The sequence below is a fragment of the Neofelis nebulosa genome, chromosome 7, assembly GCF_028018385.1.
Source record: "Neofelis nebulosa isolate mNeoNeb1 chromosome 7, mNeoNeb1.pri, whole genome shotgun sequence".
Lineage (NCBI taxonomy): Eukaryota > Metazoa > Chordata > Mammalia > Carnivora > Felidae > Neofelis > Neofelis nebulosa.
The window spans coordinates 56,261,836-56,277,002 of NC_080788.1; the positions used below are offsets into that span (position 1 = coordinate 56,261,836).

At 40.3% G+C, this 15,167-nt stretch overlaps 1 protein-coding gene across 4 annotated transcripts in view; it reads right to left on the reverse strand.

The window, feature by feature from the left end:
• SLC12A1 (solute carrier family 12 member 1) overlaps positions 1-15,167 on the reverse strand; it is a 105,979-nt gene that overhangs the window by 44,059 nt on the left and 46,753 nt on the right. For all 4 annotated transcript variants that reach the window (XM_058737828.1, XM_058737826.1, XM_058737825.1 and 1 more), the window contains exons 10-16: positions 13,091-13,175; positions 10,259-10,410; positions 9,003-9,110; positions 8,561-8,684; positions 6,685-6,786; positions 4,372-4,527; positions 884-983 (exon numbers count right to left, since the gene is read on the reverse strand). In XM_058737828.1, coding sequence (XP_058593811.1) covers positions 884-983; positions 4,372-4,527; positions 6,685-6,786; positions 8,561-8,684; positions 9,003-9,110; positions 10,259-10,410; positions 13,091-13,175 — 827 coding nt within the window. The remainder of the gene's footprint in view (positions 1-883; positions 984-4,371; positions 4,528-6,684; positions 6,787-8,560; positions 8,685-9,002; positions 9,111-10,258; positions 10,411-13,090; positions 13,176-15,167) is intronic.

A 15,167-nucleotide genomic window follows, 5' to 3' on the forward strand; every position in this document is an offset into this window, starting at 1 on the left:
ACCAGAACAACCCTGATGGAAATGGCAGGAACAGAGGGTTTGGCAAATGGGACAACTTCTCCCCTAAATAGTTCTTGGGTTTCTCATCAGAATTCTTGAATCATCCTACCTGTTCATCTTGCCATCTTTGTATTCTTAGTTCATTAGTCATGGCAAAATGTGAAGTATAAAAAAGGTGGCCTTGGGTTTACCCCTGTTTTCTTCCCTCCAGATACTACCCTATCCTAAATCCCCAATGTGACCTCTTACTCTCCAGCTGGCCTTTTCATGCTGCTTTCCTTCATCTTCCTTGCAAAGCTCATTTTTTTTTAGGCTCCATTCAAAATAAGATATAACTAATGAAGAGTTTAAAATGTTACTTTTCCTAAGAGAATTCAGTAAGCCACAAAGGCTTAAGCTGAAAGAAGACAGCACCAATGATTAAGGTTTTGGGGGATTTGGGAACATCTCTCTAAAATCACACTCTTGGATCACCTCTCTGTTTCTGTGCATGGAAGGTGACACCTGGCATTATGATGGTTTATAGTTGAGAGTGGGCATAGCTCAGGGTGGAAGAGAAGACAGCACCAATGATTAAGGTTTTGGGGGATTTGGGAACATCTCTCTAAAATCACACTCTTGGATCACCTCTCTGTTTCTGTGCATGGAAGGTGACACCTGGCATTATGATGGTTTATAGTTGAGAGTGGGCATAGCTCAGGGTGGAAGAGAAGAAACACTCATTCATAGAGGTGTTGTCATGAAAATGAGGCAGTTTTGTAGGACTGCCTATTCTGAGAATATACCCATAAAGTGTATCACTACTCTAGTGCATTTGTCTCCCATAAAGGAAAACCACTTCCAATGTAGAGCAATGCCAAGATGCCTGAGAGGTTAACTTTACCTGAAATTTTTCACATGGTCTTCCACGGTCGTTAATTCCAGGGCATTGTCTAATGCGCTCACATAAGAAAGAGCCTGTGTGGAGGAGCCCCAGTTCACATCTGTGGACAATGGAAGAATTTGGCATTAAAAGCATTGACCTTCCCTCTGTGTAAGCTGTTGCCTTCTATGATTTTCCTTGGCTATCTCATCAGTGAGGAGTGCCCAAATTAGAGAAAACACAATGTGACATTTCCTAGAGATAGCATTGTGTCCTTTTATGAACACTTTATGAATTCTTAGAAGTGAGATCTCTCTTTCCAGCTAAGGGTCAGACTTTAAAGATTCGGCTCCAGAAATTTTGCTTGGTGAGAGAGGCTATGTGACAACCACGTTGCAAGTGGATAGACTTGGAAAAGGTTAGTCCCTAAGTAAATTCAAAAGGTCTTCATAAATTCTTGAATTGAAAAGAAAAGAGGCATTTCTGTAAACACAGATAGTGTGTAGCAATCTTTATATTTTGAATAGTAAAACTGAATAGCTCAGGGATTCTTCCTCTTGGGTGTCTATAAAGAGAGCTTGGCAAGCATTTTAGTTTGATGTTTTAGGGCCTGATCTTCGTAATAAGGGAGGGAAGTGCTACCATCTCCTACCATTTTTTTTTAAAATAAATTAAATATTAGATGGGGCCTCTAAACTTTTGAAGAGGCAGTCCTGATGGGAATGTACAGACTTACTCCAGATGGTACATAGAGTCATCTCCCTAGTCCTGCTTGGAAGAGGCAGGGAGATGGTGGGGAATAATTATCTGGAGGAAAAAAAAAAGACTAATATTGAGTTAGTATTGATTGCACCAGGTATTTAGCATACCTTAGGTTATTCTGTTCTTATAAAACTCCTACTAGTCAAATGGATATTTATAAGTAAAAAGTGAACCTTGAACCATTCCTCATACCATGTGTAAAAATTAACTCCAACTGGATAATGGGCATAGATTTAAGATCTGAAACATTAAAACTTTTAGAAGAAGCTTGCGACCTTAGATTAGGGAAAGATATCTTAGATTAGAAGCAAAAAGCCAAATCATAAAAAAAAATGATAAATTAGACTTTCTAGAAATTAAGAGGGGCGCCTGGGTGGCTTAGTCGATTAAGCATCCAACTGTCATGATCTCACAGTTCATGAGTTCAAGCCCTGTGTGGGGGTCTGGGCTGACAGCTCAGAACTTGGAGTCTGCTTTGGATTCTGTGTGTGCCTCTCTCTCTGCTCCTCTCCTGCTACTTATCATTCTCTCTCTCTCTCTCAAAAATAAACATTAAAAAAAATGAAAACAACAACAAAAAAGTAAGGTGACTTGGTTAAAAGCAGGGAATAGACTAGTCTGAATCAGGCCTCGTGCTGACAGCGCAGAACGTGCTTCAGGTTCTGTCTTCCACTCTCTCCCTCTGCCCCTCCCCAGCTTGTGTTCTCTCTCTAAAATAAATAAATGTTTTTAAAAAAAGAAATTAAGAATGTCTGTTCTTCAAAACAAACTGTAAGGAAAATGAAAAGGCAAGTCATAGCCTTGCAGAAAATATTTGCAAAACACGTACCACTAAAGGATTTACATCTAGAGTATATAAAGAACTCTCAGAACTGAATAATAAGAAAATAATTAGGCACAAGAAAATAAATGGGCAGAAGATTTAAACAGGCATTTGACCGAAGAAGATAGATGGATGGCAAATAAGATATTCAATATCATTAGTCATTAGGAAAATGCAAGCAAGTCATAATGATAGGACTCCACATCTATTAGAAAGTTTTATTTATTTTTTTAATCAACTGACAATGCTAAGTGCTGACAAGGATGTGGAGCATGAGGACTTTCATCCCTTGCTGGTAGGAATAGAAGATGATACGGTTTCTGTGCAAAACAGTTTGGCATTTTTTTATGAAAAAAAATGTATATACACACTCTTACTACATGGTCAGAAAACCCACTCTTAGATATCTCACTCCTAGAGAAATGAAAACAGAGGTCCACATAAAGTCCTGTGTGTGCATGTTTATAACAGCTTTACATATAATCATCCCAAGCTTGAAACAACCCAAATGTCCATCAGCTGGTGGATGCAGTTCTTAAATTTTTCAGATATATTCATACAACGAACCACTACTCAACATACATGAACAATCCACTTACACATGCAATAACATGGATGAATCTAAAAGCATCCTGTCAAGTGAAAGGAAGCATACACAAGGCTACAAAATGCATCATTCTATGTAATACTCTGAAAAGGCAAAGCTATAGCAACCAAAATCAGAACAGTGGTTACTAGGGGCTGAGTCGGGGGGGAAGAGATCAAATACACAAGTGTGAAGGAACTTTGGATGATGATGGAAATGTCCTCTGTCTTGATTGTGGTGGTGGTTACAAGACTGTGTAAATCTGTCAAAACCTATAGACTGTACATCTAAAGGGGATGTATCTTACCATATGTAAATTATGCCTGATGCATAAAGTAGTAAAGAAAACAGCAAACAAATCCCTCTAAGCCAATTACTGCCTCTCTACTTTCATTGTGCAGTACAGGTAGGGGACATAGGAAGGTGGCTGGGGCCATCTGGCTCCTGAGACTAGGCCTCTCTGTACCACACTCTGCTCTCTAGCTTCTCCCAGCTTCAGCCTATCCTTCTCGTTGATTCAAAAGTTAACACCCAAAGTTCAGCTCTAATTGAATGATCTATGGCAGCTTCTTGTTGCTCACAGAATCCTTAGCATGACATTATGCTTCGTATTTATCTGGCCCAACCTACTCCTCTGGCCCTTCCCCTTAGCACCCAAGAACTCCATCTGTGTTACAGGCCTTGAGCCATGTCCCTGCATGCCTCCTAACTTCATTCATGCTTTTCCTTCTGTCCAGAATAATCTTCCCTGACTCTGTCTGATTTGTTGATTTAACAAATATTTATTAAGTGCCTACCGAGTGTTAGTCCTGGGAATGCAAGCCACGAACCAGAAGAGTCTTCCTGGACAACCCTAATCAGAACTAATCGCTCCCTCTCCTTTTCTCAGTAGTTCGCTCATGTCATCGCATGGTACTTCCTATATTGTATTATGGTTACTTGCTTGTATGAGGGTCAGTGAACTCCTTGAGGATAGGGACTATATCTTATTTAGCAGGATTCTTAGCAGGTGATATAACGGGGTTTGGTATCATACACTCTACTTAAAATGTCAGCTCTAGCTCATCCTGTCACCTTGACAAACGGTCAACTCTTTGAACTTCAGTTTCTTCATCTGTGAAATGGGTCTAATGATACCTGATATACAGCATCATTGTGACGATTCAAGGAGTGCTTGGTATATATGGTATATATGGTTAACTATTATGTTATATTTTTAATATCCACTGTTCACATAGCACACCTAAGCACATAGGAGGTGCTCAATAAACATTTATTCAATGAATGGTTAGTTAGGGAGTTCTTTTGAAACCCCCTCCTGTACAGTCCTTATCTTACCTGGTTTCTTATAAGTCACGTATATATAGAGGAAGAACTCAATGACATAGGTGATGACAGCTGCCCACCAGTTGATAACAAACATGACTGCACAGCACAAAACAGCTCCAAAAAGAGATACCCACATGTTGTAAATTCCATATGCAGGTCTCCATCCTGAAATAAAAAAATCTCAGTGCATAAGAAAAACTTTCACACTATTACTTTATACCACTACATATGATTAGAATGCAGCTTGGGGTGCAGGTTGAACATCTGCCTTTGGCTCAGGTGTTGATCTCACGGTTCATGGGTTCGAGCCCCACATCAGGCTCTGCCCTGACAGCGTAGAGCCTGTTTCAGATTCTGTCTCCCTCTCTCTCTGCCCCTCCCCCACTTGAGTTCTCTGTCTTTCTCTCAAAAGTAAACTTAAACAATTTTTTAGATGCAGGCAACAGTTTTTCCTATCATGAAAATCAGAACTTTTAGGTCAAGTTCCCAATTCTGTTATTAGTTTTCTGTGACCTTGGGTTCCTGGCCTATGAAGGCATACTAAATAAGAATGCTATAAATATAAAAAATGTGTTACTCATGGCCTCTTTGTATTTCCAGCATGCCCCAATTGTCTTCCCAAACTATGAAATCTTAAGCCTCTGATATCTATGCCATCAGGAGTTAAAAGGAGTTAGGAGAGATGGAAAGAGTAGGGTCTAGTGGGGAGGAGGGAGAGACACTCCTTGGTGGCCCAAGAAAGAGGAGGTTAAGACAACGGGCTTATTGTTCCTATGGAGAAGGTAGAGCTTCATCAAAAGTCAAGCCAGTAACTTCCTGATAGCTCTGTCTTTACCTTCTTTATGTTAAGAGGATAGTGATTGCCCTTTCAGAAATAATAATCTATGAGAAAAAGGGAGAAGTTTTTCTGTAATAGCTTTTAAACCTGATGCATTAATGTTTTACATTTTACAGTGAAAATATTTCTCATGGTTCATATATGCATGGGAGTTTCCCATGTTCCTTGTAGTGAAGAAGCTGGGAGACAGTATGGTCAGCTAGGGAAGTTCTGATTTGAAGGGTATTTGGTCTATGGGTGAAATACATATTAAATTTGGAGTTGCCAAAACACAACAGAGCGTTCAAAGTCTTCAGGGGCAATTTCTGAAATGGCCACCAGATGGAAATAGCACATTGAGAACATCCATGGAAATGCCTTTATTTTTCCAAGTCTGGCTGTATGTGTGTGTGTGTGTGTGTGTGTGTGTGTGTGTGTGTGTGTGTTTGTGTGTGGCAGAGGCAGTGTGTGTGTCATTTTGTGGGTTTGTGTATCCATGTGTCTCTGTGTTTTTTTTCCCTCTCTCTTTTTCTTTCTTCCTCTTTCACTCCTTCCTTTCCACTCTTTCCCCTTCCCATCTCTATGATTTCACCTTGCTTTTCAAAGATGAACATAACATGGCATGGAGGCACACATTTCTATACTTGTTGTATTCACTGACTAGAACTTTCTGTTCTCTGCTTAAAAGAAGACAACACAACAGAAACAAAAGTTCCTCAGTTGTTCTCTGAAGCCCAGTGGCCTTGAGTGGACAAAGGCTCCCCTTCTGTCCATATTTTGTCTTATTGGCAAAGGTTTTGCAAAGGACGCTTGTGACCACAGCAGGCCCTAATAGAGTGGAAATGTGTTTACATCCCTGATAAAGGCTCTCATGGTGAAGAACTTTCTGAAGGTCAATAGTGATGAGTATCTATTCTGGTGGAAAGGTAGAAGGAATTCTAATAGCGAATGAAAGGAAGGAAGAGGTGAGAGGTGACTAGACAGGGAAGGTTCTTTGGCGTTAAATTTTGCACCACTTTCAACCACAGTCTGAGGAGGGCAGGGATGCCACTGGTTTCAATACGAATCTGCATCGACTGTACTCAGCAGGTAATTATGGGAACTACTCATCCTTCTCTTCTGCACCATGGGCAGGAAACAAATTGATAGTAAGGAAGTTTCAAATATATACATTTATTCCACTTCTGTGGTCACTTTCACCCTGGAAATAAATAGTGGTGTTTTTCTACTGCTGAAATAAATGTGGTTTCTCTTGCAATGAATAATTTATTGCCGCAGGAGAAAATTGACTTTACGGTTGGTCAAAAAGGCCATTGCTCAAATGATTCTTTTTCTATTTCAGAAGTCACCCCCCAACTCACCAAAATAAAGTGGATTACGCTGCCCACTAGGATATAAGGAAATACATAAACACAGATTGAGCACTTTTCACGGACTTATTTCATCTTATTGAGACAAACTAACTGCCTTCTTAGTCTTATTTTAGTTACGAAAAGTCAACTTACCCGGAGATTTGGCATAAGAGGCATGGAAGCAGGAGAAATTAATAAGTGCATATGAGGCCAGGAAAAAGTTGGAGATGATGGGGGCGATGGTGTTCAGTTCCGCTGTGAATGAAGCAGAAGTGAGCATGTACATATGAGTGATGAGACCAGGGGCTGAACAGCTGTCACAGCCTGGAAGCTTGACTTTATTTGGAAATTGAAAACATAGCTAGCATTTGTCAAAGTTTAAGAAGTTAGTGATTTTTCTTTGGGGTCGCATTCATTTAAAAATATTTTTTCAGCCGGGGTTTCCACAAAGTAAGATACGAGAAAACCTACCAATGAGAAAATAGACAATAGGCAAGACCTGTAATTCAAGTGGGCGTGGGTAGAGGGTTTGGGGACTGGGCAGATGATAAACTCCCCTGTAGGTATTCCAGAGGTACCATATCTTCTATTCTTTGTCTGCTGTGGATACAAGAAGAAATTATTTTCCTCCTGTGTCACTAAGCTCTGCAGTGTGACAGATTAAATACCAGGGCACCAGCAATACCCAATTGGAAATCTCTATACCCAACTTACTCTTCTTGACTCTCAACTCTTGCTAGTCATTTGCCGCCCCCCCCCCGCTTTAAACATTTCTAGACAGTTCTACCTCTCAAGGTGTGCCAGAAAATTTTTACCCTAGTACCTAAATATCCAATATGATTTAATCCTAGCTGAATTGTTTACTGTATGATATAGGAAATAATTCAGAGACATTATCATTTATCTGTCAACCACAGTGATGCAAATACAGGTGGCATCTGGGTGTGATTCTAGACCATAGATGCCAGCAAGGAATACGCAAAAATGGCTGCCATGAAGTTTGTGCCATGAAGCTAGTCTACACTGTTCTCAGTGATTTTTAAGGATATTATTTAATTTATACAATTTTCTAACACTTGGGCTATTTGATCACATAAATGCATTATAGGGCAATGATTTGAGGTGTTATGCTTAAGTTATAGAATGGAAGCTTTTCTGTAAATAATCACTTTTCATTTAATCTTTTAAAAATCTAAAAAACACAGACAGTCATATTTTCTACCTCTTCAACCTTGTAGAAATCTTATGAGGATTCAGGAATTACAGTCACTTCCTGAGTTCATGTGATGATGAGGGGCCTTTGTTGTTTAGTGCCACTGTGCTGAGGAAGGCTCTACCCTTCTAGGCACAGTTATCATGGCCTTGCTTTTGGCTTCTTTTCCTCTGATAGGCTCACCAGCAATGGTAGCACCTTAGAGAGGAACGAGGAACGTGCAGGCTAAAGATGATGAATGTGCCTCTCCAAGATTGTGCAGCTGTTCTATATCGCTTTGGAGAGGAAGCTGAGATTACAGTCTGGGTAAGTGGTTCTCAAACCTTAGTGGTCTACAAATCTCCTGAGGAACTTGTAAACATGCAGATTCCTTATCCCCAGAGACACTGATTCTAATTCTGGGGTTGGGTCTCAAAAACTGGCATATTAACAAACCCCAGGTGATTCGGATTCTGATATAAGTGGTCAATGGACCATATTTTGAAAATGACACTTCAATTCTCCTGCTAGCTGCCAAACCAGGAGAGGTAGAGACAAGTGGCACCTGGGGAAGACTCTGGAATTACACAATATCAGGGAGCTTGGAGGAAGGATTCTCTTGCGTTGGGTTGGATGGATTTCCAACATTCAGATTCAAAGTCTACCTCAAGTCCTCGAATGCTCTCTACACACAAGGATTCCTTGGATTAGACAGACTCCAATAATCTGAATTGGGATATTAAACATAAAACAGGTAACTTGTCAAGCTAAAAAGAAAACCCTAACAGTAATCAGAAGAATTCCTTGGCTTTCAAGAAGCAAGAGAAAACTACGAACCAATAAGAATGAAGGCCATGGCTATAACAAAAGTGAGAATGTATCCTCTCAGGGGTTCATTGTTTTTCCCATATCCCTTTGCAAAGAACTGCAGGGCTTTGTAGATGTTGTCCTTGCACAGCGCCTAATGGAAAAGAAGAGGAGATATTCGTCATTTATATCTATGCACAGTCATTTTCCCTAGGTGATTCAAACAAGAAGATTTGGGGAAAGATGAAGTGGTACATGATATAGGCACAAGTTAACACTGCAGTTTATCATTCTTTATATTATTTGAATCGATCTTGACTATGTGGCAGACAGCATTTGAGCCAGATGCAAACGTTAAACTGTTTCAGAAAATGATGGAAGATGATTGCTCGTGAGAATGAGTATTTCAGCTTGATCCAAGTTTAGTGGAAACAGACGTAGGAAGAGGCACATGCTCTTGTGCTTGTATCACCTGGAACACTTTGGGTGCACTGACGAGAGAGGCCAGGGCTGAGGACAGCGTTGCAGAAAAGATGCCAGCAGTGATGAGGGGGCCAAACCCTGACACCATGCTCATGACCTTGAGAAAAGACATTCCAGTAAGGAGACTCATCCATCACACAATTAAAAAAGAAAGTCAAAATTTTATGCAAATGCTTCCCTTTCTACTTTCTGTGATTTGGAATCTCCTTTACAAGTTAATTGCTTCTAACCAGATTGCCCCCCGCCCCTGCTTCATTCTCGAGTTCCTCAATATTTGTTTTTTTCAAAATGGACATGGCCATTTTGTTGTCATTGTTTATAACAATAAGAAATGCTCACCACAATACATCCAGAAGATACTGGAAAGAATAAATAAGGAAATGATTTCAAGGACTTTGACAACATTACCCCTGTCTTTTTGGGCATATGTTTCCTGGACAATGGGAAATCCTATCCAGTAGGAACTGGTATTTAAATAAGTTTTGGGGAGGGCTCAGTTGTTTTCTGGTCTTCCGAAAAGCTTTAGACTTTCTTGTTCTTCCTGCACATAGAAGCTTTTGAAACATTTGCTTTCTCTGTGATCATTAAATATAATTTTAGATCTTAGACATGATGAGATTCTATCAATTTAAGGCATATTTTGGAATAATGACTTCAACTGAGTTAATTTCTCTTTGTTGGTCATTAAAATGTACGAATGAAGCCTTCAAGACAAATTTGCCTCTCCCTCTGCTCACCAATCATTCAGACAAATTGATGTTTCAAGTTCTGCAGCTTTCCCAACTTCCCTTCTTCCTCCCCACTCATTTACCTCCCCTTTTGCCACTCACAATTTCCTTCTTGGCCTTGTTTTCCAGGCACTCCAGGACCACATTGGGGTCCTTTCCTAAACTGAAGTCCATGCACAATGTGCAGTCCAAGTGCTAACTATCTAAGTCTCTCCTTCTCCCCGCCATGGAATCTTTCATAATTGATTGGAAGATGCATAATGTCAGGTGGTAATCTTTCTCTGGTAATGCAATTCATACAAGGGCCCATTCTCTTCCCACCACAGTAAACGTAACCACAGGATTTGCCACTACATAATGCCTATAGGGTTCCCTTCCCTCACTCATGAATTGTTCCTTGCTGAATTCAAATGGATCCACAATCAATCATTTGCAAAGTCAGAAGTTTCATTATACTCCACATGACATTCTACAAATGAAAATAGCAATCAATTTTTTTTTTTTTGGCCATTCAAACCTGGAAATTGTTCATCAGCCCATATTCACATGGTTCATGCCGACATCTTGAGAAGTCGTAGCCCAACCCACAGGCTGCTGAACCATTGCAGTTCATCCCAGAAATGATTGTGTCATTCATGCTTCCAGTGGCATCTCGGACCACACAGGCTCCTGGGGAAACAACCATGGCTTGTCATTTCTTTATAAGTGTTCTGCCCCCTATAAGGTTTTCTTCTGAAATCATAGTTTACTTTGAGTCTGAGCAGGTCCATTGCCATCCTCTCTTGTCATTCTGGGATCAGGTACCTGGAGGTTCCCATTCTCAGAGGCTTGAGAGTGCCCCCTGTCTCTAACAAGCTGCCACTTCCACTGCCTTGGGTGCTTTAAGTCCAAGCTTTCACCTACCTCTTTTTTTTTTTTTTTTTTTTTTCAACTTTTTTTTTTTTATTTATTTTTGGGACAGAGAGAGACAGAGCATGAACAGGGAGGGGCAGAGAGAGAGGGAGACACAGAATCAGAAACAGGCTCCAGGCTCCGAGCCATCAGCCCAGAGCCTGACGCGGGGCTCGAACTCACGGACCGCGAGATCGTGACCTGGCTGAAGTCGGACGCTTAACCGACTGCGCCACCCAGGCGCCCCTCACCTACCTCTTTAAGACACTTGGGGTTGGAACCCTATTACTTTCTGAAATGCACATGGCAATGCTTTGCACATAATATGTATTCGATTCATATATCTGGCTTGGTACTACTGATCAGGTGTTTTGCAGGTAGAAGGATTTATTTTCTCAACGGTGAGAGAACCAAGGGGTAGCATTATTGAATTCCGGTAATTAAGAGAACTGAGCCCTTGTTTTCAACTAATGATAGTCCTTTCATAATTATTTAAACATAGCTATAATTCTACTTTATATAGAATTTTAATGGTTTAAATAATAAAGAAATGGGAGATAAAATATTAAGATTTCCTTGGTACTATTAATGGTCAAATAATATTCTATCAAATATCAGTGTATTCCATTATTTTTATACATTGTGGTATTTCTGTTATTTTCTACTATAAACATTCTATTATGAACATCCTTGTACACAAAATTTCCTTCCATATTTCAACATATTTCTCTAGGATAGATTCCTAGAAATGGAGTTATGAACTTTTTAAAGATTCTTGATAGATATTTTAATCACTGACTTTCCTTAGGAATTTTACAACTATAATCTCTGCCACTATGTATTTGATAGGATTATTGAAATATATGACTATACATGGGAAATATGTAGAAACTTTTCTGAACCACCTGAAGGATACATGTTTTGCAAACTAAATCCCAACCAATGAAACTGTTCATTCTGCAATTCCAACTCCAGACAGTAGGAGTCATCATCCCTTGCTATTAACTTCAAGAGAGGTCTCAGTGACAGGTACCCTGTCAGGTGGTAATCTTTCTCTGGTGATGCAATTCATACAAGGGCCCATTCTCTCCCCACCACAGCAAACATAACATGACAGGACTGCTTAAACAGTTGAAATCACGGATGTTGGTTACCAAGCAAAACTATCCATTCTAGATTTTACCTTTATGCTTTGTTCTTTTATGTTGAGCTGACTTTTCTGAATCATATATTTTGGCTTCTGCATTATACAACTCCCCAAATTTCAGTGAAGCCAAGCCATGAACCATAACTAATGACAGGCTATAGACCTCATGACTATCCTCCTCTCCAGGGAAAAGTATAGAAACAGATTTTCCGCCCCAGGCAAAAACTGAAAGATTCTCTGAAATCAGGCCTATAACTTTACTCATTCCTTCATTTTTACTTCATGTGAGATAGAAAACCATTTGGGAAATTTAACTTAAGGTGATTTCAATGTCATTTAAAAATGTGTCAATTTTCTAAAGTATTGGAATAAAATCTCTTTACACGTAACTAAACTTGAAAATGCCACAGCAATATAGCTAACATTATCCATTTTCCTCAAATAAGAGACAGTGAGAGGAGCAAGAATCTAAGTTAACTGTTTTGCTTTTTTCTCCACAAACCAAAGTAAGATAAATGCAGTTCCCCAATTTCCTTTAAGTAGAGGACTACTGGGATGTGCCCTTCAGCAAAATGGTCATCCGGGCTTCTGCAGTGGGGAACTATATTCTGTGCAGTGCACAGAAAAGAGTTTTCTTCTCTGAATATTCCACATTGCTTCCTCTCCTACTATGGTATAAGCATGAAGTGACCCCCAACCAGGAGGAGGTGTGGCTGCAGGCACCAGGTGGAATGAAAGTCAGCTTAGGAACAGCAGGTGCATTCACATATTTTCTGTTCACTGAGCAATGTGGGGGCTGGCCACCCACACTGCTGGCAGCTGGGTCTTGTTCTGATTTCCTGCCAACTAGTGACAGTGACATTTCCATATTAGGGACAGTTAGTGCAAGGAGGAGATACAGTCATCAATTCTAGATCTTTCATATTTTCCTAAGCCTTTTTGTTTTTGTCTTGTTTTGCTTTTGGCTTCTTCTCTCTGGCTGTTTCTCACCTCCCTCCCAAGACAAGGGAAGTGGGTGCTGGGTGGTTGCAAAACATCTTTGGCAGGGGGGATTATCACCTAGAGTAGCTAAATTGGATTCTCTTTGTGTTCAGGCAGAATGACAATCTTATTAACTCTATCCTAGCCCTGACCCCGAGACACCTATATTATAGCTTAATTGCATTCAAACCCCCAAAGCATCCAGAGGGGAATAAAAATGTTGTCTTTAAAAAAAACTTTCTACTTATGATCCATTGAAAGCCCACTGGACATGAAAGGACTAGACTCCTTGTAATTCTGGAATTCTTACACCAAAGACATACAACTTACCTACACAAATAGCAACTCCTATGTAGGCAACAGTGGTGATGAAAATGGCCAGCATGGTTCCTCTGGGGATGGCATCTTGGGGATCCTTTGAAAAAATAATGTGGTGGGATGAAGAGACAATGTAATAAGAAACAGAAATGACTTGGGGTTATTACTATATTTCAAATTTTTCATCTACCCTTCCTGAGGCACATTGTAAAGAAAAGATCAAGCAAATGGCAAAATGGTGAGCTTGAGTTTTCTCTGGAGGTGTTCACGTGTTCAGAGTGAATAAAGAAACCTCTAGATCTTCATCCTGAATGAAAGAGATCTCTAACTGTCCAGGACGGAGTTTTTATAGAAAAGTAAACTAGTTAGATCACTCACTAATGCATCTCCCTCCCTTTTATCCCCTGGGAATTTCATGCAGATGTATCCGACCTTAAAGTATTAGGGGAAAGACCCCAAACACACCCCACACATTGATACACATCGAGAATATCCGTGTGTGTGTGTGTGTGTGTGTGTGTGTATTAGTTTTGTACCAAGCGTAGGCTTGCTTAAAAAAATAACTTTTAAGCAAAAAGGACGATGTACTAAATTCTCCAACCCCTCAAATTTCCCTTTTGGAATCTAGTTCAGGAATGACTGCAATGGGAGATATTTGATTTTCATAAGCAGGCATAAAGAAAGAGGCAAATTTAAGCTTATACCAGAAAATGGGCTTTACTCTTGCTTATGAATGTATATAAATTCACTGATCTGAGCTGACATCATATATAATATACCATTTTATATCCCATTTTGGGGGCTAAGTCATATCATAATCAATTTCCACACAGCATAACTTCTAAATAATTGAATTCAACTTAACAGGGATTATTAAATAGAGATTTTAATGTATTCATTGCTTATACAGGACAATGCCTGGCATATAGTAGGAGTCAATAAATATTGAATTGAGGGAGGCACAATCTCGGTAGATATTAGTTCCCCCACCAAAGGACCTGAGATTTATCAATACAAATAAGCAGTAAATGCAGCCAAAGTTTGAGATTTTTTTGTTTTTGTTTTTAACTTAAATCTGCTGATCAAATCCATCAGAGAGGGAAAAGAAAAAAAGGGGGGGCGCCTGGGTGCCTCAGTAGGTTAAGTGTTGACTTCTGCTCAGGTCACGATCTCACAGTCTGTAGGTTCGAGCCACTGGTCGGGTTCTATGCTGACAGCTTGGAGCCTGGAGCCTGCTTCAGATTCTTGTCTCCCTCTCTCTCTGCCCCTCCCCCAACTCATGCCCCCCTCTCTTAAAAAATAAATAAACATTTAAAAAAACACAACTCATTAGAGAGGCCAAGTCATGGTAAATGTAAACCCAACCTCACAGCTGGAAATAAAATATACAAACAAATTTTCCCCTAATGGGAGTATGCCAGTCCTATGGAGCCACTATGTGATCATTAATTCCTCCCCATTCTTTTAGGAATGTCTGCCCAGGGGAGTTAAGATGGTGGAATAGTAAGGGACCCTGAGCTTGTCTCGTCCCTGAAATGCAGCTAGATCAGCATCAAACCATTTTGAACACCCAGGAAATTGATCTGAGAATTAATGCAACAACCCTGCATAATTGGAGCCAGTGAATTTGGCAGGTACACGGTGTGGAGAAGTGAATTGGGGGAGAGAAAAGCTATAGAGCCACAGAGGGTAAGGATCAATTTTCATGGAGAAATGACAGAGAAAGAGAAAAGCAGAGAGTGCAGGGCATGGGGATCGCACAAGAAAAGCACTCCCCTTGAAAGTAACTGGAGGGGGGGGGGGAAATACTCGCAGGGGATTGAACAAGAAATCTGTTCCCCAAAATCACTAAAGGAGAGAAAGGAGAGGGTTTCAATACCACCAAGATTCTATAAACAGTGGAGCTCAGAGTCTGAAGTTTCAAGCTCAGTGCCTGGCATTGCTTTGGTGAAAAAGTAGGGTGAATCCCCAGGAGCAGGCAGCATGGTCTGAAGGGTCACATGGAGAGAAGCAGTTTCCCTGATTGGATAGCATTTGGTAGAAGCCATATGGCCTCCCCACAGGCATAGGTCCCAACAGACCCCAGGGA